Here is a 27,308-nt window from a genome sequence, read left to right as displayed (position 1 = left end):
AACACTGGCTGCTGAGGCTCATGGATGCTGTAGTAATTACAGTACATGTATTTTATACCAAACTGACTGGAAAAAAATAACTTCTCTTCATGTTGAAATACAGATTACATTTTTGACGGCCTTAACGTAATCCAGTGGTACTTTTCAATCATCCTACTGTGTTTCAGTGTTGAGGAAAATTAAGGTGAGAATAAAAAAAAAAGTTCATACTTCTCCTATGTAGCTGATTAGGTAGGTTTGTACAGGAACATATGACTGTAGCCACAAACAATAATCATAACTGTTAATTAATAATTTGTCACAATGTCAATCTGTCAAAAGTTTAATAAAGTCTAAAATATTGCTGAATAATGTCAATGTCAACGTCAATTTATTTATATAGCACCTTTAAAAACAACTAGGTTGACCAAAGTGCTTTACAAAGTAAAAACAACAATGAAACAACAATTGAATACAGAATACATCACAAAAGAAAAATAATAAACGAACAAGGATAATAATATCTTTCCTTAGCTGGAAGGAAAGGCCAGAGAAAAGAGATGTGTTTTTAACAGTGATTTGAAGTGTTCGAGAGTAGGGGCGGTTTTAATATGAAATGGTAAACTGTTCCACAAGTTAGGGGCGGCTGCAGCAAAGGCTCGATCACCTCTGGTTATGAGCCTGGTTACTGGCACATCCAGGAGGAGCAGATTGGCCGAGCTCAACATGGAGTATGAGCATGAAGGAGCTCGGTCAGGTAAGGCGGCGCCAATCCTTGGATAGATTTAAAAGTTAACAGTAAGATTTTAAACTCGATCCTGTAGCGAACAGGTAGCCAGTGGAGGGAGCGCAACACAGGTGTAATATGGTCCCTCTTCTTTTTTCCTGTCAGGAGGCGGGCAGCAGCATTTTGGACTAGCTGCAGGCGTATAGATGACTGGTCTAAACCTATATACAAAGAATTACAATAGTCAAGTCGCAAAGTTATGAAGGCATTGATCAGCCTCTTTAAGTCATTAGGACATAGACAGGCCTTTACCTTGGCTATATTCCTCAGCTGAAAGAAGCTGGACCTGACAACGGAGGAAATCTGCTTCTCAAATTTGAAGGCGTTGTCAAAATAGACACCAAGACTCTTTACAGTGGAGCAAATATTAGGAACTAGTGGGCCTAGGGTGCCGACATCAACCAGATCGTGAGGTCCAAACACTATAACCTTGGTTTTGTCTCTGTTGAGGAAGTTTAGGCTCATCCATCTTTTAATGTCATTTAGACAATCAAGCAGTGGCTGAAATGAGCCCTTAGTTTTTAGATTTAAAGGTATATACATTTGCACATCATCTGCAAAACAGACCTCAAGAGACCTCATGTTTTTCAAATATGGACGCCAACGGCAGCATGTATAACGAGAATATCATAGGGCCTAAGACAGAGCCTTGACGGACACCGCAGGTTAATGGGGCCGTCTTGGAAGAGTAATCGCCAAGGTGGACAGAGAAGCTCCTATTTGTGAGGTATGATTAGAACCACCTGAGTACAGTACCTTTAATTCCTACACACTGTTCCAAGCGTGACAAGAGGATTGAGTGGTCAACCGTGTCGAAGGCAGCGGTGAGGTCTAAGAGTACCAGGATGGCGGGGACTCCTGAATCAACAGTTACAGTTTTTTACGATTGCTATGACAATTTTTTCAAAACTTGTAACAACTTTCCTAAACTCTTAACACAGTTAGCACAACATCCGTCTGTGTAGGCTATACAATTAACACATTTCTTGTTGTTTTGACACAAAATGCATACAGTTAACAAAAATGTAAATGCTTGAACTTCTTTTACACACAAGCTCAACCAAGACCAAAACAATGGATCTTTACTGCCAAATTTACAAATGCTTTCACTCTGTATGTCAGAACTGATAACGTGTTCTACAGCTGATTGAAGTTATGCAAATAGATAGATCACAGCTGATTGACATCTAGGAAACACACTCAGGTGTTGAGGTTCTTTCAATCGCATGACCATATGGTAGTACATACAGTAAAAGTGGTCCTATTTGAACAATATAGATGAACACAAAGAAAGGAGGAAAATGCCTGCACGAGGGACAGGAAGACAAGTACTAGGACAATTCTGTCTCTGTCTTCTTTTTCTCATAGACCGTACATTCTATAAAGCTACTCTGAGATGGGTCATTCATTTTCGGTATTGAATTTCTGCAGCAAAAGAAACAAAATGCATGCATTTACTCAACCCAACAAACCAAAAATGTAGAAAGGCTTCAAGAGAAACTGGGGTCCATTTCAGGAAGGAGGTTTAACAAACTCTGAGTCTAACCCTGATCTCTGAGTTGATTTACCCTGAGATGGGAAACTCTGAGTTTTCGGTTCCAGAACAGCTGATTTGAATCAACTCGGAGTACGTTGACTCAGCACTACCACAATAAAAAGGCAGCATGAATGGAGCCATGATACTACGATTCACCATGGCAACAACCACAAAGAAACTGGTCGGCGGAAATACTCATGCGCACAAACAGCGAGTTATAACATGTATTTAGTTTTTAAAAAAAAGCAACACAGCGGCTGCTGTAAAATAGAGAGAATTGATGTGGGAGAAAATTGCTGCTCGAGTCAATGCGTAAGCTCTAATATAGTGTATTAATTTCATATTTAATCACAGGTAACCTATAATATTACTGGTGAAAACCTGAATGGTAGTAGGCTACACCTATAATTTAATTTAGGTGCAATCCTGCAGGCGAAAAAGTAAACTAGGCTACTACTAATCCCATTCTGAGGTTGCAGCACCATCATTAACAGAATTATGATTTACACTCATTTATTTCTTTTTAATGGCTCTTACTGGTTTGTTTTCAGGGAACTAATCGTTTGAAACACGTTTCGGAGCAAGTCACATTCTTCTGACGGCGCTTTGCTATACACTGGTTTTATATGCTCCGCATCAACAATGTTGCAAAGAAAACTGCCGTTTGCAAAAAACATAATGCGACACAAAGAATGTGCTGCGATGTAGAGCATGTCCACGATGGGTGACGTTAGTGAGGACGGATAAGGTTATGTACATATCTGATAGACTGAGAAGAAAAACGATACCTCTCAAATAGGTAGTTATCTGGAAATGAAAATACATTGTCTGGGCCTCAATATCATCTCCCGATGTGTGTTTAACTCCCTGCGAAGTAACACAGCTTCTTCATCAACGGGATCGTAGACACAAGGAAATGTTCGGAACAAAAACGTTTTATAGTCTGCCTAACCAACACTGTTTTTTTAATTCATGCCGATAACAATCTGCGCTAAAATTCGCCTGATACAGACTGAATGAATGAATGAGGAAATGAATGTGGGCTGCGTCAGAGGGAGGAGACTGAGAGAAGAAAACCTGCTCCCGACCAGGTTAGGTTCACAGACTCAGTTACCATAGTAACTGACTCTGAGGTTAAGTTACCTCTCTTTCTGAAACGGGCTGGAGTTAGCCCCTCTCTCTCAGGTTTGATTAACCTCCCTTTCTGAAACAGAAAACCCAGAGTTTCCCTTATCTCAGGGTTAACAAACTCAGAGTTTTCACTAAACCTGCTTTCTGAAACGGGCCCCAGCAGTGCAAAACACAATCTATGGTCAATACAATATACTATTGTCTATTATTATTATTGTATAAGGGCAGACCTGACACATATCAAATTATGTAGTTTCTGTAATTCCATGTGATGTTAGTGTTTTGTATGACATTGTGCTATGATTGACTAAACATGATTGCATTGTTTTGGTAGACATAGTACATTGTGTTAGTGTATTATTGTATTTTGAAAATCAGTTTTGGAGTTTAGTTTACAATGTGTGATTTTGAGAATGAAATGAACTGTTTTGCCAGTTGTGTGTTGTAGGTGTGTTGGTGCGTTAAGAGTTTAGAAAAGCTGTTAAAAGAATTGAAAAAATTGTCTTAGCGATCGTATAAAACTGTAAGATTAGGTTATTAAAGACTCTTAAAAGAGCGGTTTCAGTGCTATGACAGGGTTTAAAACCAGACTGAAACTTTTCATAAACATTATGAGTAACTAAAAATGTTTGCAGCTGGGTCAAAACTACTTTCTCTAGGACTTTAGAGAGGAACGGCAGTTTCGAGATGGGCCTGAAATTAGACAGAACAGAGTTGAGATTTTTCTTTTTTAACAAGGGCTGCACAACAGCATGTTTAAAAACAGCTGGAACATTACCAGAGACAAGACAGGTATTTATCAGTGATAGAACACATGGTCCAACAGTGTCAAAGACTTCCTTGAGTAGGAATGCTGTCTGAGGGACAATTTGTGGGCCGCAGATGGTGGACCACCTCAGATAGGGAGGTGATTGAAATGGGCTCAAACTTGTCCAGGACCACAAGGCACACTGAAAGAACAGAGGGGTCTTGGTCAAAGGATGTGGTCACAGAAGATTGAAGGACAGACATTCTTTCAACAAAGAATTTAAGAAAGGAATCACAGAGGTCAGATGTGGGAACGATAGGGGCAGAGTCACAGGGGTTTATAAGAGTGTTAAACATTTTGAAAAGAACCTGTGGCAATTATGAGAAACCAGGTTACAAATCTACTCAGTTTCTGCAGATTTTACAGCCCTCTGATAATCAGACAGACTGTGCTGTAAAATTTCATATGACACTTTGAGTTTGTCCTTTTTCCACCTTCTCTCAGCTTGCCGACATGTTCGTCTGAGAGCACGGGTATAGTCATTTAGCCAAGGCTCCGAAAGTGGTTTTGTGTGTTTCGTCCTCAGGGGAGCCACAGAGTCTAAAATGCTTGTGGAAGTTGAATTAAAAAGAGTTATAATCTCATCAGCACTGGGGGCATCAACATTGTCTAGATTATAAAGCACAGAACCTTTAAAAACAGCAGAGAACCGCGCTGGAGTTTCACAGTTAATTACACGACGGCGGCATGCAGGCGAAGACTTGACCACAGACCATCGGACTGTAAATAAAACAGGGAAATGATCTGATATACAAGTGTCACAAATTTCATTGATAGGAACACACAAGCCATGGGACAGCACAAGGTCTAATGTGTGCCCCTTTTCGTGGGTCGAGCCAGACACCCACTGGGTGAGGTTAAAGGAATTAGAAAATTAGAAAGTGGTCATACTTTAACATGATACCTGCTATAAAATCAGGAAACTCTTGCATAAAGTCCTTGCTGGATTTCGGTGGATGGTATACAACCGCCACCAGCAGCAGAGGCGAGGCATTTAGCTCAAAAAGCTGCAGCTCAAAGCTGGAATAGGTGACAGATGCCAATAGTCTACACTGGAAGATGGATTTAAATACCGTGGCAAGCCCTCCACCTTTTCCAGTGGTCCGAGAGGAGCTAAAAAATGTACAGTTGGGAGGGAGAAGCTCAGAAAAGGGAGCGGACTCACCAACATGAAGCCAGGTCTCAGTCAGGAACATGAAATCCAATTCATGTGAAGTAAAAAAGTAATTAAGCACAAACATTTTGTTGGTTAAAGACCTGACATTCATCAGGGCTAAGCGAAGAGTTAAATCCTTATTGTCTGGTTTGGTAGCAACAGATGTGGTAAACTGAGCCAAGGGGCACAGGCATCTGCTACGCCTACGAACAATGTGGGATCTTACCTGAAAGGATTGTCTATTTGTAACAACCGTAGGGATGAGATATTTAGCAGGTAAAGTTACTAAAACAGGAGATTTAATCAGGCCAGCATTTGTACAGGAGACTGCTGGAAAATTATGGAGTCTGGAAAATAAAAATGAATGCCCATTCTGCTTGAAGTGGGAACAGGTTGTTGTATAGGGCCTCAGGGGGGTATTAGCATGACATGTTACTTTGATTCTTCTATGTTCTATGTTCATTCCCATGTTTACGCTATTACGTTTAAAACAATATGAAACATCTCAGTTCTAATAAGGAGCAGCCTTTTTTAATTATGACAGTGTCAATGTAAAGATGTAATACTCGAAAAATAAACTTTTTATATAAACTTCACAAACATTTATATAATGTTTTCAATCAATTTAAAGTGTGTTTCTTATGTTTTGCCCATGCATACAAACTATGTTATTCAGGGGATTAATACAAAATTAAATCTAAAGATGTTTTTACATTATCCAGTACGTTGCTACAACGGATTTAATTGAACTATGAATCTGTTTAATTGGTTATTACATTCTGCACAATTATCCCTGTCTGATCAGAGATAACACCAGATAAGCCAAAATAAACATGAAGATAATCTTTGTCGGTTTTCATTGCTGACAGCTCCTGAACACATTCAGTATATTGTTTTCAAGAAAAAGACTGAAAATCCCCACAAAGTGACCTTGCTGTTAAATCTTCAGGGAGGCTGACATCCAAAACCCCACAAAAAACATCTCTCCTCGTCCATCCATCTGCCCACCTATTCGTCCAATAGCACATCCATCCACCTATTCAACTAGCACAAAAAGAGTCCTAGAAAAGGAGGAGAAGCACATACAATAGACAAGTGCGTGGCAAGCAGGAAATTGAATGTCAAGGAGCCTTATTTGCTCCTGATCGAGGTTTGAGAGTAAGCCTGAAGGGGGCAGAAAGACAGAGAGAAAGAGAGACAGAAGGAAAGATAATAAAACAGAAGTAGAATGTGAGAAAAAGGACAGATGCAGAGATACCAAGAAGAGAATAGAGAGGCCATCATACATAAAAGGTGATGGGGGGGTGAGCAAAGCTATTGGTGGGATTTACACTTGGAGATAGCCTCTCAAAAGCAGCAGCTCATTTCTGGCAAAGAAATGACAGGGACACAGTGAGAAGAAAATGTGATTTTACTAAAGAGAAGAGCATTCACTATGTGCGTGTGTGTGTGTGTGTGTGTGTGTGTGTGTGTGTGTGTGTGTGTGTGTGTGTGTGTGTGTGTGTGTCAGTCTGGTTTCCACAGCTGGCTCTATTAATCACACTCCAGGGGGATGCAGGTCCGACTGACGTGCATCCATCTACACACACTCACACAGTAATGCTCACACATACATATATACAGTCACGTGAGGAAGAGACAGTCCAGCGCACAGACACTGGTATTCCTAAAACACTGATTATCAGTACAGAAGGCCTGGTAGAAAGGGAGCTGCTGTGTGTTGGAGAAGAGAGGGAGAAAAACAACAAAATACAGACGAGAGAGACAGACAGACGGACAAAGAGACAGAGGGCAGAGGACAGAAGGTCAGTCATCTCAAGTTGGAATGAAAAATGGGTTTAGGAGAAGAGGAGGAGGAGGAGGAGGAGGAGGAGGAGGAGGCGGCAGTGAGTCCAGCGCTTAGTACAAACTAAAAATGCCTTTCGGTATAAATAGCCCAATTAGCATGGCGGAGCAGTCGCTGGGCTCTCAGACGTCTAATTACTGGCTAACTTGACCAATTATTTCACTGTTTAACCAGGCAGAAACTAAATCACAGCACCTGGTTATTTAGACACACTGGCTGCCCTGACAGTCTTCACGCTATTAGCTGTCATCTTCAGTCATTGTCATCCTCCTCCTCTCTCTCCCCCAAACACTCCTTTTCATACTGGAAGAGTGGACAGGGATGTAAGCCATTTTAGCTACATTTGTAATCGCAGAATAGACTCATCTAGAATGTTAGTTTATTCTATGAATTTAAACTAACTAGTGCAGTGCCCGTTGAAAATGTGCCTGTTTGGAACGGGCTGATTGCTTGGCCTGTGGTATTGCTGCTTGTAGAATTCTTCAAAACCAAATTGTACCCCAAAATGACTTACAGAAGGACCCCAAACCACTTAATATGCAACTCCACTGTATAGCCTACTACTGACTTACTTGTAGGCTACGTCTACATCAGAGGAAGACATTGTACTACTGTATTTACCTGACAGAACGCTGCAGATTCAGAATGTAATCACAAAATATCACAATGAAAATGTGGAGTAATCAGACATTAGCCTCATGGACTCATGGCAGTGCGCTAACCACCTGGCCCGTTATGAGAGCTGATCAGCACATATCTGTGTTCATCATCCACCAGAACCGGACTGTGTGTGTGTGTGTGTGTGTGTGTGTGTGTGTGTGTGTGTGTGTGAGTGAGTGAGTGAGTGAGTGAGTGAGTGAGTGAGTGAGAGAGAGAGAGAGAGAGAGAGAGAGAGAGAGAGAGAGAGAGACATTGTCTCGTGTCGTATGATCGTTAACGAATTTAACATTTCAGCAGAGGTGTTCATTTCCATACAGGTTTAGTGGCTTGATTCGCAGGGTTATTTTGGCGACGGTAATGTTATTAGTGTTGCAATTTAGCAGTAGACTTAATTAACCCGACCCAGGACGAGCCTGATGAAAACTGATGTGTCTGCCCGGTTCAGCTCTGAGATTTTCTCGCATTGCACAGCGCTATGAAGGAATAATCTCAGAGATTATGTTATGTTCTGCCAGCTCACACCATTTTAATACAATAACAGGAAAAGAGGTAGCTGTAGCTGGCTGTGCTTTGCGTGTGTGGGATTCTGAAACGTCCTTAAATTCGGGAATTGTCGTTTGTTTATTCAAAGTCAAAGACAGTCCAAAGTAGTGCTACTTTGCACATTTTTGTGGGTCTGAGGTGTATGTCACATTTTAGCTGCCAAAGCTCCGCTGCTCTCTGTCTCTGGTCCTCAGTGTGAGAGGTGGAGTGGCCAGCGGCTAGAGCAGCAAAAGCCAGTGTGTGCTTCTTTTACCTATATATTTAACGATATCTTTTGCATTTCTAATCCAAACAACGTCACTTACTCGTGCCCGTAGCAAGACACCTGTCAAGTTTGAAATCCATCGGACTAACAGTTCGAGAGATATGCGCATAACACACAGACAGACAGACAGACGTTCCTGCAATTTATAGATAGATGGCTCATACAAAACTATGTATTTTGTATTAGGGCAAATTTTGACCTGATGGTTTTGGGGTTACCAAAGTCATTAGGAATCATCCAGTGGGGGCTATAAATATCCGTGACAAATGTCAAGGTATCCAGCCAGCAGTGGTGAAAATATCTTAGTCCCAGCAAAGTGTTGGACTGACCAACCAACTGTCTTTTATTTATAACCAAGTGGTGTTAATTATGATGATGACAGAAATACATTCTGTGTACAACCTTAGGTAAAAAAACAACAACAGTAATGAAGAATCATTGCCGCTATATCACCACAATCATCATTTGTTTTGGTAATTAAGTTCCCAGGATAAGTACTTACTGAAGCGCTCGCCTCCCATTTCGTTCCTCAGACATCAAGATGGATCTGTCGTAAGCTCCCTCTCAACCCTCCAGGCAACGCAGATTTAATATTGAGTTTTGGTACCGAGATGATTTATTCATAATGCATCAATTTTTTTCTGCCTGTTTATGGATTTACAGTGTTTTGCCATGCATGATAGTTTGAAATAGGAAAAAAAAATCTAATGAAATGATATTCATTAAGTTATGGAACACTTGTTCTTTTACCTCCCAAGTTTCATTTTTCTCTGTTCAGTCCTGTGCATTCACACACACAGGCAGAGATACGCAGACACCACCCCCCCCACCGAGCAATGCACAATGTCTAATGATTTTACCAGAATCTACGTAGAAGTTCTATGTGTTTTGATGACAGACGACGATCTTTCCACAGACTTGTGTGTAAATTAATTTAAAAAATTCTATAGAATAAACAAACACAAACAGTAAGTTTTGGAAATAGCAGTCAGGTTGGCAAACAGCTATTACCAGATTGCCAGAATGGCAGCCGCATTTTAATAGTTTATAATTAGAGTGATAACGGTCCCGTGTAATTACACCCCATATTTCAATCATGAAAACTGATACCGAGATTAGCTCAACATATTTAATTCCATTGTGCGCCTGCTGCAGCCCACTGTCACTATTTGTTTTATTTTTCCATTCACCCACTTCAATTTATTACTACCTCGTCTTTGATTCAGTTTTGTCTGTCTCTGTATAGGGTCTACTGTCTCATTGACATGTTATCACTGGATTGTTTTACTCCACACTTTTTATTTCCAGCAGAGTAAATCAATGCCACAACAGCACTCTCATTTGTCTAGGTAAAGCTTCTACACTCTATATTGAGAGTTGGATACACATTAAACATGTTTTCTGTCTTTTGCAGCATTAACTGTATTAACATCTCCCCTGCAATGTTTCAAATCAAACACCATATTAGTCTGCGTCATGTTGCTGCTTGGGATGAACAAAACAAATGTGTTCAACAAAATGATTACATTTCCCTTAACAGAAGGGGAACTTGCAACTTAACTTGAATTAAATGTTCAAGGGAGATACTGCACATCACATATTTTATCTCATATTGAATATCTTAACAAGGTGGGTATGTATGAGCTGACAAATGAGACAAAGGATAAAGTGACCAGTAACTCCAGTATTTTCCTGAAACACAACATATATAAATATACACTCAACATACACGCAAACACCACAATGGCTTGATAGATCTGTGATTCTTTAAACTTCTCCTTTGAACCCTCCGAGCCCAAAGCTCATCATCACCAGCTTTTTATAATGCATGACTGGCCTTCCACTCTCTAGCCAGCCAGAGTAAACAGGCTCCATGTCACAGACTCACTCTGCAGCTCTCTTTCTCCCTCTCCCTTCCCTTTTCATCCTCTCCGCCTACTTTTACATGTTATTGCTCACCAAAATAAAAAAACACTCAGAGCAATGACAGGATATTTTAGTCAGGATTCAGAGTTAGCCACACTCTGGCAGCTGCAAAAGGTGACTGGCTTGATTAAAACTGAGAATAATAGCAGAATCTGATTTGTTCCTGACACCATTAAACAAACATAGCCCAATGCTAAAGTCAAAAATAAACACTCCACTCACTCTCCTCAGAAGACAATAGCTAGAATGTTTTTTTTTAATTACAGGCTATTCATTTCATCCAAGCTAGTTATAATTGTGTTTCAAGGACCTTATTCAACCTATAACAAGCTTTTACAGTCGTTGTCTACAGCCACTGTTTGGTGGGTCTTTTCTTTGGAGCACAATATGTGACATGCTTTGTATTTCTGGGTTTGTTTTTGAGAAAGCAGAAGAAAAACTGGGCAGATAGCCTGAACAGTGACAGACACCACACTGGAGGAGAAAGAAAAAAAAAAGAGTGCCACACTACCGAAAATAACAAAAACCACATAACACTCATAACAAATCAAATAATAAAGACTGCCAACGTACGCAGAAGGAGCTGCCACAGTGAGTGGTTGGAAGAAGAGCTGCAGGCGACAGCAAGGTAACCAACTTTACGTTTTTTTTGGCCCCACTGTGAAGAGATACACCAGTTGCTTTTCTTCTGGAAGTAAAGTAGACCTATAGTATTAAACTTGCTGTTACCACCAGTAACCACAGGTCTCACAGAATCAACCAGGACTATTATCTTAAACACCCTACATCCTACTAATCCTACATAACCCAACCACTGTATGTACCCATTTGTGTATTAGCGCGGCCATTTCAGTTGGCTGCTTGCAGGGACCCAGCTGTGTCCATTTCAATAGCTCAGTCCACAGACAGGCGGGCCGGCCTGCCATTGACACAGAGGTATTTAGGTAATTCTGCACAGACAGAGGCATATATCATGCATGGTTTGAAGTCAAGCTGCTGAACGAACGCCGTGGCCTGCGCCCCAATTCACAGCCGAGTGTGTTGTGCCTGGTTAACCTTGTTTTTACACACACACACACACACACACACACACACACACACACACAGTATCACCACTGGCAGTGCGCATGAGCCTCTGCATGCCGTCTGTTAGCACCAGCCATTTGGGTCTTTTTTTAAGTAGTTTTGTTTTCTCTGCTGGAAGATCACAGACACTAAAGTAATAGCTTTGAGACTCCGAGGCCCCGATCTAAAGTGCTTCAAGGAAATGTTTGGACAAAGAAGAACAAATAAATAAGCAGTCTAAAAAATGCTCAATTTCTGCCGTCTTTGCTCTGGGAGAAGCAAAGGCCTTTTGATGGGATATAGAAGACCTGTTGATGTAGTGCAAATAGTGTAGCAAAGGCAGTATCAATTAAATGATCCATTGTGGCTCACAAATGGGTGCCAACAAGCTATCCCAGTAAAAATCACATTGCAAGAAAAGGATCAAGCTTGCAAGTCTGCTTGCTCCTTCTCTTCCTATGTCTTAGCATCTCAATCAGCATTTGTATTTGTTCCATCTCCTTGATTAGGTCCCCAATCCCCTTTTCAAATGATCCAAATCATCCTACCCTTTTCACTTTTGCGTTTAGGCAAAAACAGAACTTTCTAAATTTCCCAGGAATGAAAGAATGTTTTTTGTCTTCCCCTTTTTACACAAACCCAAATCTCTATGTGCATTATTTCTGTGTGTGTGTGTGTGTGTGTGTGTGTGTGTGTTGCTCAGTGTACAGGGAGGGAGCAGCTGGAGCATCTGCAGTCGTCTCTGACAGCAGCACGGCATATGGCAGAGCCCTGTGAAGGATGGGTGCTGTCACCCGGCAAAGTGCTTACCCACCGACAGGAGAGGCAAGCCGCACTAACACCATGAGGACAAGGAGGAAACAGCTGAACATCAGCACCCCACTCATTTATTCTCTCACCGCCACCTCGCCCCAGGAGGAAGGCACTGGAGAAGCCTTAAAGAAAAGACCATCGACCAGCTAGTGGTGGCCAAGACGGCGGTTGAAAATGCAATTAAGTAAATCGCATCAAATATCGGCTATTTGCAGAAGATTAACCAATCACGAGGAAAACGTTGTCTTCCAGTTTACACATGCTGGCGCTGATCCTCACATATGCATTCATCACCCTTCTGTGTGTCACAGAGGGGAGCATAAGCCTGGTTACCATACGCTACATTAATAGGCACAGCTTTTTGCCTCTTATTTTGCCTCACATGTTAAAATTACCACTGTGAATGAATAAGGAGGTACTTTTCCTCCCAAAAGTAAATTTCCAGCTTCGGTGTTAAAGACACAGTGAAATGAAAAATACATTTTTGCAAGCTCTAAACCTGTGTCCCTGCATCATCTCTTGGTATATGCTAAATACAGGTGCTGGTCATATGATTAGAATATCATGAAAAAGTTGATTTATTTCAGTAATTCCATTCAAAAAGTGAAATTTGTATAATGTATACATTCATTCCACACAGACTGATATTTTTCAAGTGTTTATTTCTTTTACTTTTGATGATTAGAACTGACACTAATGAAAACCCCGAATTCAGTATCTCAGAAAATTAGGATATTGTGACAAGGTTCAATATTGAAGACACCTGGTACCACACTCTAATCTGCTAATTAACTCAAAACACCTGCAAAGGCCTTTAAATGGTCCCTCAGTCTAGTTCTGTAGCTACACAATCATGGGGAAGACTGCTGACTTGACAGCTGTCCAAAAGACAACCATTGACACCTTGCACAAGGAGGGCAAGACACAAAAGGTCATGAGGTTGGCTGTTCACAGAGCTCTGATGTCCAAGCACATTAATAGAGAGGGGAAGGAAAAGATGTGGTAGAAACAAGTGTACAAGCAATAGGGATAACCGCCCCCTGGAGAGGATTGTGAAACAAAACCCATTAAAAAATGTGGGGGAGATTCACAAAGAGTGGACTGCAGCAGGAGTCAGTGTTTCAAGAACCACCACGCACAGACGTATGCGAGACATGGGTTTCAGCTGTCGTATTCCTTGTGTCAAGCCACTCCTGAACAAGACACAGCGTCAGAAGCGTCTCGCCTGGGCTAAAGACAAAAAGGACTGGACTGCTGCTGAGTGGTCCAAAGTTATGTTCTCTGATGAAAGTACATTTTGCATTTCCTTTGGAAATCAAGGTCCCAGAGTCTGGAGGAAGAGAGGAGAGGCACAGAATCCACTGTTGCTTGAAGTCCAGTGTAAAGTTTCCACAGTCAGTGATGGTTTGGGGTGCCATGTCATCTGCTGGTGTTGGTCCACTGTGTTTTCTGAGGTCCAGGGTCAACGCAGCCGTCTACCAGGAAGTTTTAGAGCACTTCATGCTTCCTGCTGCTGACCAACTTTATGGAGATGCAGATTTCATTTTCCAACAGGACTTGGCACCTGCACACAGTGCCAAAGCTACCAGTACCTGGTTTAAGGACCATGGTATCCCTGTTCTTAATTGGCCAGCAAACTTGCCTGACCTTAACCCCATAGAAAATCTATGGGGTATTGTGAAGAGGAAGATGCGATGCTCCAGACCCAACAATGCAGAAGAGCTGAAGGCCACTATCAGAGCAACCTGGGCTCTCATAACACCTGAGCAGTGCCACAGACTGATCGACTCCATGCCACGCCACATTGCTGCAGTCATTCAGGCAAAAGGAGCCCCAACTAAGTATTGAGTGCTGTACGTGCTCATACTTTTCATGTTCATACTTTTCAGTTGGCCAACATTTCTAAAAATCCTTTTTTTGTATTGGTCTTAAGTAATATTCTAATTTTCTGAGATACAGAATTGGGGTTTTCATTAGTTGTCAATTCTAATCATCAAAATTAAAAGAAATAAACACTTGAAATATATTAGTCTGTGTGGAAGGAATGTATACATTATACAAGTTTCACTTTTTGAATGGAATTACTGAAATAAATCAACTTTTTCGTGATATTCTAATTATATGACCAGCACCTGTATATGCCATTTAAAAATATATTTTTACATCAAAATCCATCTTTTTTTCCTCATGATGTAAATCGTTACAATATTTTTGATGACTCATCTTCAACTTCAGGGGCGTACACATAAATGTGTCCAATCAAATTTGGATACATTTAAAAGTGCACATTTACCGTCAGCGTGTGGGTCATAGTAGCTACTAGCTAGCAGAGTCAAATCATAGTAGGAGGTGTGTTTTTGGATTTCAGTTGCAAAAGACTGTGTTTACATTTCCAAAGAATGTAGTTTAGGTCTGTTTTACTCATTCCCCCTGATCTCACAACAGCTCCATATCACGTACTATGTGCTCAGCCACGCCCACTTTTGAGTGATGTCATCACATGTGAAGGATCTGATTTAAATCTGTATCGTAACCTAAATCCCTCCCACATATTCCGTTTCAGTCAGACATATGTCACAAATTATTTACTAAGAAAATGTCGTTTGTATTCACCTTCTGATTTACTAAGACAGCAGCTCATTACACAGTCAGCTCCTGGACTGAACTTGGAAGTGAACCTCCAAGATGACCTGCGCTAAGGAGAGCTCATGAGCGCAGTTCAAAGGTGGGATTTCTATGAGATCACTGAGCTCAGAAAAGAAACGATAACACATCAATAACAATATTTACTCTGGTCAACTACACCAGAGAAAAACTGTTGCTATTATTATTCCTCGTAAAATGATATTATAATCTTATGCATATGTATAAGATAAGATTGAGCATATGTATAGAGAGAGAGACAGACAGAGCAGGTGAAGGTGGAGATAGTGTCGATATGAATGTTAATACTGTTAATAAGGCAGCTAAACACACACTTAAATGTCTTAACAAAACAAAGAAAGATTCAGCCTCTAGTGATTATACAGTTCATTGATGGTCGAGACCCGTGTTGGAAGACGTATTCAGAGCCTTTACTTAAGTTAAAGTACTAATACCACACTGTCAAAATACTCTGTTACAATTAAAAGTCCTCCATTGAAAATGTTACTTACAGTAAGTAAAAGTATGTAAGTATCATCAGGACAAATGTACTTAAAGTACTCAAAATAAAAGTACTCAATGCAGAAACATTTTAGGAAATGGAAACTATCAACAACAGTTCTGTCAACCAACTAAGTGTTTAATCGGCTAATCACTTCAGCTGAATTTGTAGGCCTATATATTGTTGGATAATTTAATTTACAATAAAACATTTTATTTTATAAACTACATGTGTTTTGTGTGCAAAAATCTTAATTTGTAAAGTAACTAGTAACTAAATCTGTCAGATGAGTGTAGTAGAGTAAAAAGTTATATATTTCGCTTTGAAATATAGTGGAGTAGAAGTAGAAAGTGGCATGAAAGAAAAGACTAGTAAAGTACAAGTACCTCAAATTTGTACAAATTAAAGTACAGTACTTGAGTAAATGTTGCATTCCACCACTGGTCGAGACACTATTCATTTGCATCACAGTAATCAGATTTTGTGTCCATTAATGAAAGTCAAATTGCTTCCTTGTAGTTTCTATTAATCACTTTTTTGTTATTTACGAGCCTTTATTTAATGCACGTTTCTTTTCCCACTACAATCCTTCTTTGTGGTTCTTACAAATCCCATCAGTGGCGTGTTCACGCCTCCCTTTCAAGGCAGAAACATTTCAGTAGTAAATAGCGTGACCTCAGCAAATCCCACAGAATACATAATCATCTTCTGTTAACATGTACCTCCTATGATTTGTGTGATCCTCCCTTAAATGCATATGCAATGAGTAGAGAGGCCTACCTTGCAGACACTTGCACAAATGACATGCAAACTGCGACTCCAGCCTGGTGCATCTGATTGACAAATACAGCATGTGTTTAGGGCAGAATGCATCACATTTAAAAGCTTGTAAATCTGGCCCTCTGTCTTTCCCTTTGTCGCACTTCACAGTGATGTTTACAAAGGCTGATAAAGAAATCACCTACCCTCTCTCACTAAATGTATGTGTAAATCAGACAAATACACAGATACATAGTTCTCAAGTTTGCAACTTGAATGAAACAACAGTAAAATCAATCCAAGTTATAATACAAAAGGCTAAAATCAGTCCATACTGGCAACACATATATTAAAAAAACAAAACAAAGCACATCTAGGATCTGACAGCGATGTGACCCAAAACAGGTGATAGTGATGCACAGGTGGGCAATCCATGTCCACAAAAAATATCATTGGATAAAGCAGTATGTAACAGTATGTTGTGTCTGGGTGGTGGACAGCCGACTGTGAAATAAACCAAATGTGTCCGGCAGCATGTAACTCTCCAAGTCTTACTTCTGGCTGACTAAAGGTGGCCGGGGTTCCTCCACTTTCCAGCAGCCAATTTAACATGACTGACAGATAAGTTTCACCATAAACTTCTCCCTTCTAAAACAACCCCTTCTTTTCCCTTAAGTCAGTGAAAACAGACTTCCACAGTATTAATCCTTACAGTGTCAGTCAACACGACTTTGCCTGCAGGCAAATCACGACAGCCCAAAGTTGTCAACATTTTCCAGGAGCCATTGGAAACCACAAGTGTGTGTAAGACTCTCAGAACATCTGTATTATCTATAGCATGAACAGCTAGATAGCAATGGCCTGACCTTAGAGCAAGAGGTTACCTGCCACGCTGACAGGGAGAGAGAGGGGAGAGGTAAAGAGAAAGAGGATTTAACCTCTTTTACCTCTGCGTATCATTAGAGGAGTAGGAAAAAACATCTTGTCTCATCCACATGAAAACATTCTCTCTGAAACTAAATCCAAACCATCCTTTATTTTTCCTCTGTGTCTGCTCTTCACCCCCGTTGGCTCGGTGCCCACTTTTCCTAAGAAGTCCTTTCCTTCAATCTCTTCTCCCTGTGCCTCCTTCCCCTCCTCCTTTATCTCTCGCTGTCCCTCGTGCGCTCTTTTGACAGCCAACGCAGCACCTTTAATGGGAGCTATCTCCTCATTAAATACCTGCAGGTGTCTGCAGCGTTTTGGCAGGGACGGAGAGATGTAGACAAAGAGGGAGACAGAAAGTGAGAGAACAGCGGCTGGTGTTGTTCAGGCCCTCTCCAACATGACATATAGTCAGATTCCCTGTGCTAATATTGAATTTCTAATGTCTCCGGAGACAATTGAACCGAGCACAGGGACCAAGGGTCAGGAGGAGAGGTTGTTCCAATATTCACCTCCAACAGTGATCTGGCCTCTCCTTAAAGCCTTTTCGCCTCTTTGACACTCTACTACAGCGAATAAAAGAGGAAGAAAGACGGGAGATGAAAGAGGGAGGGAGGGAAAGTAGGGAGGCTGAGCAGAGGGGGGAGACGAGGGACACAAGGGATAGGTGAAGGTAGAGTGAGTTGGGGGGGAAAGTAAGAAACTGTGATGCTCAAAGTGGGAGGCAGCCAGAGATGAAAGGAAAAGGGAAAAGAGGAGGATGAGATTGGGTTTAAATGAGAGATAAGATGGAGAGGAAAAAGAGAAAGTGGAGGGGATGAGAGAGGGAGAGAGCTGGGCTCTGGGGCGATGGGGCTCTCTCAGATGCAGGACGAGACCATCTGGACGAAAAGCGGAGCCAGGTCTCTGCCGTTAAACACTGGGCTTTACTTTCACATGGAAAAGGCCAGGAAGAGACTCAAACACCCATTCTGTATTTTCTTACCACCATCGACCTAAAACCCAAATCCTGCCCACGTGGTGGTGAAAAACGCTAGACCTCACTATTGGCAATCTCATCGTTTACTGCACACATCATCCCACTAACAGACATTTTATCTATAACACACACACACACACAGACTTTTTTATTTAGAATTGATTTGAAAATACTGCTGCTTGTCTATATTTTAAGTCTCTGTCTTGCTTTAAGAACATGAACTCTGCAGACCTCTCAGGTCATCTGGGACTGTTTTGCTGAATGTTTTCTGAGTTTTAAAAATGGTAAAGCTTAAGTGATTATGCAACACACAGTTCAAATTTAAAAAAATAAATAAAAAAGAATACATGTTCTCTGCCTTTCTTTATTTATCTGCTTTCTCACTCTCATTTAATCTTTTTCTATTGTACATAGTTTTGATATTAACCACATTCATTTTTCATTGTGTTCTATCAATCAGGTTTGCCTTGCCTTGCTTGTTCATCTGCAGAGCTGGCTAATTACCACACAGTACAACAGACATCTACGGGGGAGGAAGTGGCCACAGAGGACTTGAACCAGCAACCCCACCTCCTCCCCTTCAGGAGAGTGAATGAATTCAGTGAGAGAGGACTCTTCAAGGTAACTAATCCCTCTCTCTTCCAGCTCATTCTCTCCAGCAAACAGTCTCATCCTCAGAATTACGTCCCAACGAGACACGCCTTCACAAACGCACACAATATATGCATAAGATACCACACAAACACACAACTCTTCCCTTCATCCCACATGGCTCTGGAGAAGCAGCACTGCCCCTCCTACCCCTCTGTCAATAAGCCCAGTTTGGAAACACTTTAAACAGACTTGAACATTGCTCTGCTACAAAAAGGGAAAACTTCAAGACATGCTCTCCTCCATACCCTCAGGGTTAATTAGAATTGTTTTAAACAGCCACTGCCATGCTTTTTAAACATTTATGGGTGCATGCATTACAACTAAGGCATTAACATATCCAGAAAGTTTAACCTCTTCTCTGCTCCCTGGCTCCATTTTGAGGAGGAGAGGGGAACGAGAGAGAGGACAGTTGACCTCTGCTGCCCCCTGTGTTGCAGCTGAAAAACAACAAGGGAATGTTCAATGAGCAACAGCCAGCTTTGGATCAGAGGAATTGGAGCCAAGCCCCCACGCCAGCTGAATGACAATCAGCTTGTATGTTAGTGATGGAAGAGAGATTTAAACCCAGAGGCTATGTAGTACCAATAAAAACATACATTATTCACTAACAGGGACATACAATGAGCTGTAGTGTTGAATAAAAAGATGAGACAGGAATTACAATTGTGATCACTCTGAGGCAAAAGCACCAATACAAACACTAAATTTAGATATTTAAACAGTATTCATTATTTTTTAGATTCTATTAAAAAAATATATATTATGGGGAAATACAAGTAGTTCTACTAATGTACACAGAATTCAGCATCAGTGTGATCCAACGTCCCTATTTTGGTTTTAAAAGTTAAGTCTGTGTTTGTCTACAATGTTGAAATGTGAATAATAATTTTGATCTAGCAATATAATCAGGATTATCAGTTTTGAATGTGCAGCCTGTACTATGAATTTCTTTGGGAAAGATTTAGAGTTTAAAAAGGAAGACAGTGTGAAACTTGTGTAGCAAATAACCTGATTTGAGATAAACTGTCTCTAACCTTACCTCACAGAAAAGCGTTAATTTGTCATCAGGCAGCAGACCGTTGGCCTCGTACAGCAGGAAGTTCCTCCTTATGAACTTTTTGAAACCCCAGTCCTTCCCCTGGACAAAACGGTACGCTCTCTGGCTCTCTGGGAAAAAAACACACAGACAAACAAAGAGAAACAAGATTATTTGGAGACTTTCACAACGGGATTAAGCTCTGCGTGTGTGAATGTGTGTGTGCGAAAGAGAACATTTGCTATGAGTCATGGCCATAAGCAGCAAAGAAACAATGGCGAAAGAGGCTGGGTGCAGGAAGTATTGCCTGCAGGGAGCTTTTAACACTTCAGAAGAAAACAGAATCTCTCTTTCTCTCTCCCTCGTTCACTCTCTGTATCATCTCGCTGCCACATGAAGACTAGTGGTAAACATGAGACAGAACTGCTGTGCCTCTTTGGCCAAGAAGTGAGAAATTGCAGGGATCAAAGCAGTCCAATTATCATCTGTTTATGGAGTGCCAATTATCTCTGACAGTGGTAGGAAGGATTCTGCAACACTCAGTTGCACTACAAAGACAAAGGAAAGGTGCGGGAGTTCTTGTGTGTACACTATTCACAGTGTGTGGGCAGCTATCTATTGTCACCTAACAGTCACAAATGTTCAAATACAAGGTCAAAAGACAATGACTATGGACTATGACTGCTGCAGAGATCACAGCAAATTAAAGCTAATTGCTGATAGAAAAAAAGCAAGGCACTAACACATAAATTCTGCAAGTAACTGGAGCTCTGTTGGCGGGATGTAACACCATTCTTTGGAGAAATTACATCATTCGCCATTTTGTTAATGACTCGAAAATGCTTCCTTGGGCACTGCTCTGGGATTTCTGAATGGGTTCAGCTGAGACAAGCTTCAGGCCCTTTCTGTGTATGGAGACATCTTTGTCCATTCCTATCAGGGTAGACATGCCTCACCACACAATGAAGGTAATAACTTAAGACTGTGTATCTCTGTTATTATGTATCATATAAAGGCTTGAAAGGCATCAAACGATAAAGGAAAACCACCAGAAAACCAATTAGAGTATTTTCATTTCTTTGGTAGATGCCATCAAGACGCCCTACACATTATGTCAACATGCATCTGGATGACTGGATTGTGGTGAAAAAGAGCAGAAACAGCATCCAGGAGCAAATTGACTAAAACACACACTCAAGATCCAATCAGTAAAATTACCAGAAGAGGTTGTCCGATGCTCATTTGGCCATACTGACAAAGGGCCCTATCTTGCACCCGGCGCAGCGCAAAGCCCGATGCAAGTGTCTTTGCTAGTTTAAGACCGATGCAGTTGTCAATTTCCCGTCCTACACCCATGTCGCTTAAACAGCAAATGCACCTGCGCCCATCTGTGCGCCCATGGGCGTGCTGGTCTTGCAGGCAGGTGTGTTCAGGTGAATTCTTGGCGTATTACTATCTTGAGGCAGCGGGAAGTGATCGTGCCATTGACCAACAAAAACCTGGCATTTCATTGTTATTTTAACAGCGAATTAGTAAGATGCGCCTAGGTTCGTGCACACTATGCTTGTTACACACACACAGGGAAGCGCAGCAGTACACAAACATGCAAAAGATTACAAATAAAAAAATATTACGGTGCAAATCCGCCATCATAATAGCAATGCGCCAAGGTACAAACGCGCCTGGCTTTTAAAGGGAATGGGAGATGACGCTCTGATTGGTTTATTGCATGTTACACCCAAAAGACACCCATGAATTAATGAAGACACTAAGTACAACCCTTTTGAACCATGAGCACGGACCCTTTTTTCCACCGTCAAACTAGCAAAAGTGGATTTGGACATGCCTTAAACGCATCTGCGCCATGCACTTCACACCGTGCGCTTAGATCGTTAAAATAGGGCCCAAAGTGTAATAGTGCTGTATCCCCCTAGTCTACATAGAGTATATCAACTCCATGTATGTAAATGAACATTTGTGCATGAATCAAATCAGAAAGCATACTTAAAACCCAACACGGAGCTCCCAAGTATTAAGTGTATTAAGTATTAGTGTGCCTAGCAGGCTGGGATTTGCAAGACACATCAGATTTCAACACGTACTGTACATGAGGATTATTTTAATGTAGTTGTTATCATTTCCCCAAAGGCATGAAATGTACAACTATTTGAGATTTAAAAAGAAAGAAAAGCGCACAAATGAAATCAACTGTATAGAACCTGTGCCTGCTTGAGTGGTATGAATGCTCACCAAAAGACACTACACTTTTAAAGGCCTCTGGTTTAGCATTTATGTCATTTAAGACGTCTGTGGGACATAAGGAAACAACCTATATCCATCCACATTCTAGATTCAACTTATGGTTTAACGCCAGATGATGAAAAATGATAAAAAACAAACCTTGAGTCTTCTTTAGACCCGGTTAAAGGGCATAAAGTAGTGAAAGACTCCTGTTAAAAGTCGACTGAAACAGGCTACAGTATAAGCTGCACAGTCACCACATACCAAGAGATCATCACCTCTTGCGTTCATACATCTGCAGTGTGCACAGAGTCAGACTACATGTGTTTAGCCCCAGCAGTTCAAACTATTTTCTCTTTAGGCTGCTCTTGCGTAGAGATCTTAACAGGAGATCTGCTGACAGATCACAGTGGGAAGCACTAAGATGAAGTGTCAATGCTGCTGTAAGATCCTGTGTCAAATCCCTCTGTTTGGATCTGAGGGAGCAGGTAGGCTAAGAGGGGATTGGTGGAGGAGTGCAGTGCATATGCAGTTATTCCCACCACTGCTCATGCAGGCGGTCCTTCACTGTAATCCCCTGTCCCCAAAGACTGTGTACGCAAAGACGCTGACAGAAATCACTGACACACACACACACACACACATGCATAAGCATGTATTCAAGCACAAAAATTACAAATCCTTGCATTCTGCTTTTTCACAGCACTCTACTTTATTCATAGTTCTGCCACTGAGTCTAACAGAGGGATTGTGTCAGTGATTCAAAAAAAGACTTTTATAGACCAAAGACTTCTCAACCAAAGCTGAGCAGGTTTGAAAAGAGAGTCAAACTTCTGTGGCCTTGGCACACTCTACTATTTGTGGCTGGGTAAACACAAAGTCATAGACAGTAGTACCTGGATCCCTCCCAAGGGTCTGAAGAAAGTCTTTCTCTGCTGACTTTCAGCCACTCTTTGATGTCCTTTAAACATGTTTGATAAGCCCTAGCATGTGAGACCCAGATGAAGTCCCAAGGCACAGACTCTCCCTGTGAAGTTGTGTTATTTGGGTGTGAAACAAGGCAAGCAGTGATGAGTGGGGACTTCCCCAGTGGCAGCATCTAAAACTAAACTTGGGTGTGAGGAGAGAGGTTGGCAGAAGAGTGAGACGGTGGGGAAAGCAAGCCAAGAGGAAGAGGTGAGGAGAGGTGAGAGGGAGTGCCGAAAGAAGCTTCAGCAGACTAGAGGAAAGGGAGGGAGAGGTGTGACTTCTTCAGTGCTTACCCGGGACAGTGTGGTGCCTGTGTGTATGTGTGAATGTGCACATGCATACAGGCTCCGATGATGAGGGTGTGTGTGTGTGTGTGTGTGTGTGTGTGTATGTGTGTGTGTGCTGAGCTCAGCTAATGCCATACTGCCATTTCTAGTGGGGCATCAAAAAACCTGCACTGGCAGAGAATCAACTACAGGTCAGATCGCTGGAGCTCACTCTTTCAGTGAGCTGGCCAAGGCGGCGAGAGTACAAACACTCCAGAATTGCCAGAATACCAAAAAGAGCTTGACAGTGGTGGAGCGGGTCGGCCCAACTGAGATATCCAATGGGGAAAGTGTGAGTGATGAAAAAGGCTGGTATGACAGAAAAATTACCAAGCGTAGAAACACTAAAAAAATACTGTCAAAAAGTGTCACAGCACGCTTGTGTGACAAAGATTGTATGAAATCATTATTATGGAATTTGTGTATAGGTACATCATGTATAGGTACCGCTCAGGAAAGGAGTTTTCACCACGTCGTGATGCACTTTGATAGTTCCCCGGGCATTAAAGAGTGAAGTTTCTCACCATGCCAAAAAAAGACTGAAGGTGATGGGGAAGGTGATAAAAAACGAAGTCTGAGCTGTATACAGAGAGAAGACTTGGAAAGCGGGAGCGATGCCATGTTGTTTAAGTGAGCGGGGCATCCATATTCAGGCGGAGGGCTCAAGGGCACGGTTGGCACACAGAACGAGAAGGTCGCCAGAAGACGAGTTGGCATGTAGAAAAATAACAGCCGCCACAGCAGCCAGAGTCAACATCTCTCTTCCTGTCTGTCACTCTTCTGGCCTTTTCTTTCACACATTCAACTAAAGCAAAACTCCATACTATAACAGCTACTTACAATCCCTAACAGACCACACTCGCATCCATCTCCCAATCTCTCAAAACATATTGATGTGAAAGGGCAATTAGCATAGCAATTGGCTGAACAGTCTATTCAAGTGTGTATCTCACTCTAGTAACAGAGTTTAAACATATATTATAAAACTTAATTTCCACTACACACTGATTCACATTGCATAAAGCAGACAGACACACTTATAAACACGACACAGTCTTTCTGAGAAGAAAATCTTATCTCTATTGAAGATTGAGCTCTTTAAACTAGTGTCAGCACAAACATGTCTATTGACATCCTTTCTACCAATGTCAATACCATCTGATTATATAAAGACTGACCAATAGCTTCTGCTCTATTAGCCGTGCTCCACTCACCCACTTAGCCTTTGGCTACAAAACAACAAAACCATTGTCTGTGGGGAGGACTTAACAAGGAGACTATTTGAATACAAAACAGCTTGCGGCAGAGGATGAGAACTTTCCATCTCTCCTCTCCGAGCTGTCAGAACAGGAGTCTGCAGGGGGGCAGATGTTTTCTCTGGCAAGAGGAGGAGGATGGGGAGGATGGGGAGGATGGGGGGGAATGGGAGGGTGGGGTTACAACCCACCCAACAGCCTCAGAGGAGAGAACCAGCACATTAAGCCAGGGAGAGAAATTTCGTGGCCAAGCCAAGAGTAAGGGAGTACGGTGTGAGGAAGGGGGGTGGCGGGCTACCACTGTTGCCTGAATCTATCTCCATTAGCAAGTAGGAACCATCAGAGGATCCAGACACACACTCTAGTGGCGGGCTCAAGGGCTGCTGATGCAGATATGGCGATTCATCAAATATTGTCAAGCTTTTCAGTCAAAATCTGCCATCATCGTACAGCCTTCAAATCTTTGGACTGTTTTTATACCTCCTCCTTTAGGTACTGCAGGGATGCTTTAATTCTCAATATGCACACGCCAGTCAACACCATTTTAAATTGATACCCGCTCAGAGTCTGGGTAATATTAAACAATGAGTGTATGACCAATGCTTTTGCATTAGTGACAGAGCTTGTGAGAGAGTCTGCCTCAAAAGACAAAAATTCAAACTGACACGTCAAGTACAAACTCCAGCTCCTCAGTTGTTCAGCTCAGCACTAAGAGTTTCCATCGTCGGATTTTGACATTTGCCTTCAATAGCAATGTTAACCTGCTTTATTTCAATACACCATACTCACTACAGTTTATCTCGTTTCTTTACTGATTAATAGGGGTGTCACGATTCTTCAAATCCACAATTTGATTTTAAGGTCACGATTCGATTCTATTTAAACATTTTCTTTTCAGCAGTGACGGCAATGCCACAATAAGAGCCACTAGATGGCAGAAGGTGACTTGACAAGAGTGAGTTTTAGAAAATTAACAAAGTGCAATTGAAAGCAGCCATTAGTTAATCGAGATGCACATAAACACATCCTGCTTTTAATTTCGGTAGTCGAAATCGAAAGCTCATTTAGATCCATTTTGGATTTAAAATCGTTGTTAAAATTGTGACACCCCTATTGATTATCCACATCTATTCCTGTTTAAAGTACTCGTAAAGAACTTGACCTGATATGCATTGTACAGTATCAGAAATTGTCCCCACAAGGACAAAGTGTATAAGCAGACCAAGCAGTGACCTGCCACATAAACAGTCCACAGCCACCCAGCTTTCCTAATTAAGGCACTTTGTTTTTATTTGGCCTTTTTTTGCTAGAGGCCTTGATTAAATTGGATTCTAAATGATCCAGAACTGATAGAGCAATCTTTACTGCCATATTCTTAGACGGAATGTTCACTAAACTGTCACAAATATGCTGGCAGTTGGGTAATTTTCCTTTGTGACAGGGGGAGCGAAGTGGAGGGCCCTGGTCTCTCCAGGGGGATTGAGGGAAGATTGGAGGAGGGCATATGGCAAGAATGGGATAGGGTGTGCACCATAGAGCACACCATTTATAGGCGAAAGCCCCTTGAGACACAAAAAATAAAGGAGAAGAGAAAAATGAGATCCTCTTCATTTCACTCAGTATTCCCCACATTCAGGCTTTTCTGGGGTCATTTAACAGAGCAGTGCTCACGAAATGGCCATGCAGTGAAGTCACAAACCTCAAAGGTCTGTTTATTACTCATACCTTAGGCAGAGTCTCTCCACAACACCACATAGACACCAGCATACAGTATAATAGCCAGGAGAGAAAGCTTTAAGGACAATAGCTGCAGTAAAGTTAGTTTTCGTGAGCCTGTCACTGAGAGTTAAAGGAACACGCCGACTTATTGGGACTTTAGCTTATTCACCGTATCCCCCAGAGTTACATAAGTCCATACATACCCTTCTCATCTCCGTGCATGTTGTAACTCTGTCATGCCGGCTCCACCGGTAGCTTAGCCTAGCACGGATCCTGAAGGTAATCGGTTCCAACTAGCCTACTGCTCTGAATAAGTGACAAAATAACGCCAACATGTTCCTATTTACATGTTGTGATTTGTATAGTCACAGCGTGTCCAAATAACAAGGTCATATGAGACACAGCCGTCTTCTAACCGTATACAAACTGGGAACTATATTCACAGAAAGGCAAAGCACTGCTACTTGGGTGGAGTGATATGCTTGCAGCACCTGAGAAGCCCCGAGCAGAGAGTAGCAATGCTTTGCCTTTCTGATAATATATATATATCTGCTAATATAGTTCCCAGTTTGTATATGGTTAGAAGATGGCTGTGTCTCATATGACCTTGTTATTTGTACACGCTGTGACTATACAAATCACAACATGTAAATAGGAACATGTTGGCGTTATTTTGTCACTTAGTTGGAACCGATTACCTTCAGGATCCGTGCTAGGCTAAGCTACCGGTGGAGCCATCGGACAGAGTTACAACACACACAGAGATGAGAAGGGTATGTATGGA

The 27,308-nt window shown here is 41.6% G+C and overlaps 1 protein-coding gene across 3 annotated transcripts in view; it reads right to left on the bottom strand.

Annotated features, from left to right (window-relative positions):
- spop (speckle type BTB/POZ protein) overlaps window positions 1-27,308 on the bottom strand; it is a 50,604-nt gene that overhangs the window by 18,771 nt on the left and 4,525 nt on the right. For all 3 annotated transcript variants that reach the window (XM_078269191.1, XM_078269193.1, XM_078269192.1), the window contains exon 4: window positions 20,017-20,144. In XM_078269191.1, the coding sequence (XP_078125317.1) occupies window positions 20,017-20,144 (128 nt within the window). The remainder of the gene's footprint in view (window positions 1-20,016; window positions 20,145-27,308) is intronic.

The sequence above is a fragment of the Sander vitreus genome, chromosome 15 (genome assembly GCF_031162955.1).
Source record: "Sander vitreus isolate 19-12246 chromosome 15, sanVit1, whole genome shotgun sequence".
NCBI lineage: Eukaryota > Metazoa > Chordata > Actinopteri > Perciformes > Percidae > Sander > Sander vitreus.
This window is presented reverse-complemented; position numbering and strand designations above follow the sequence as displayed.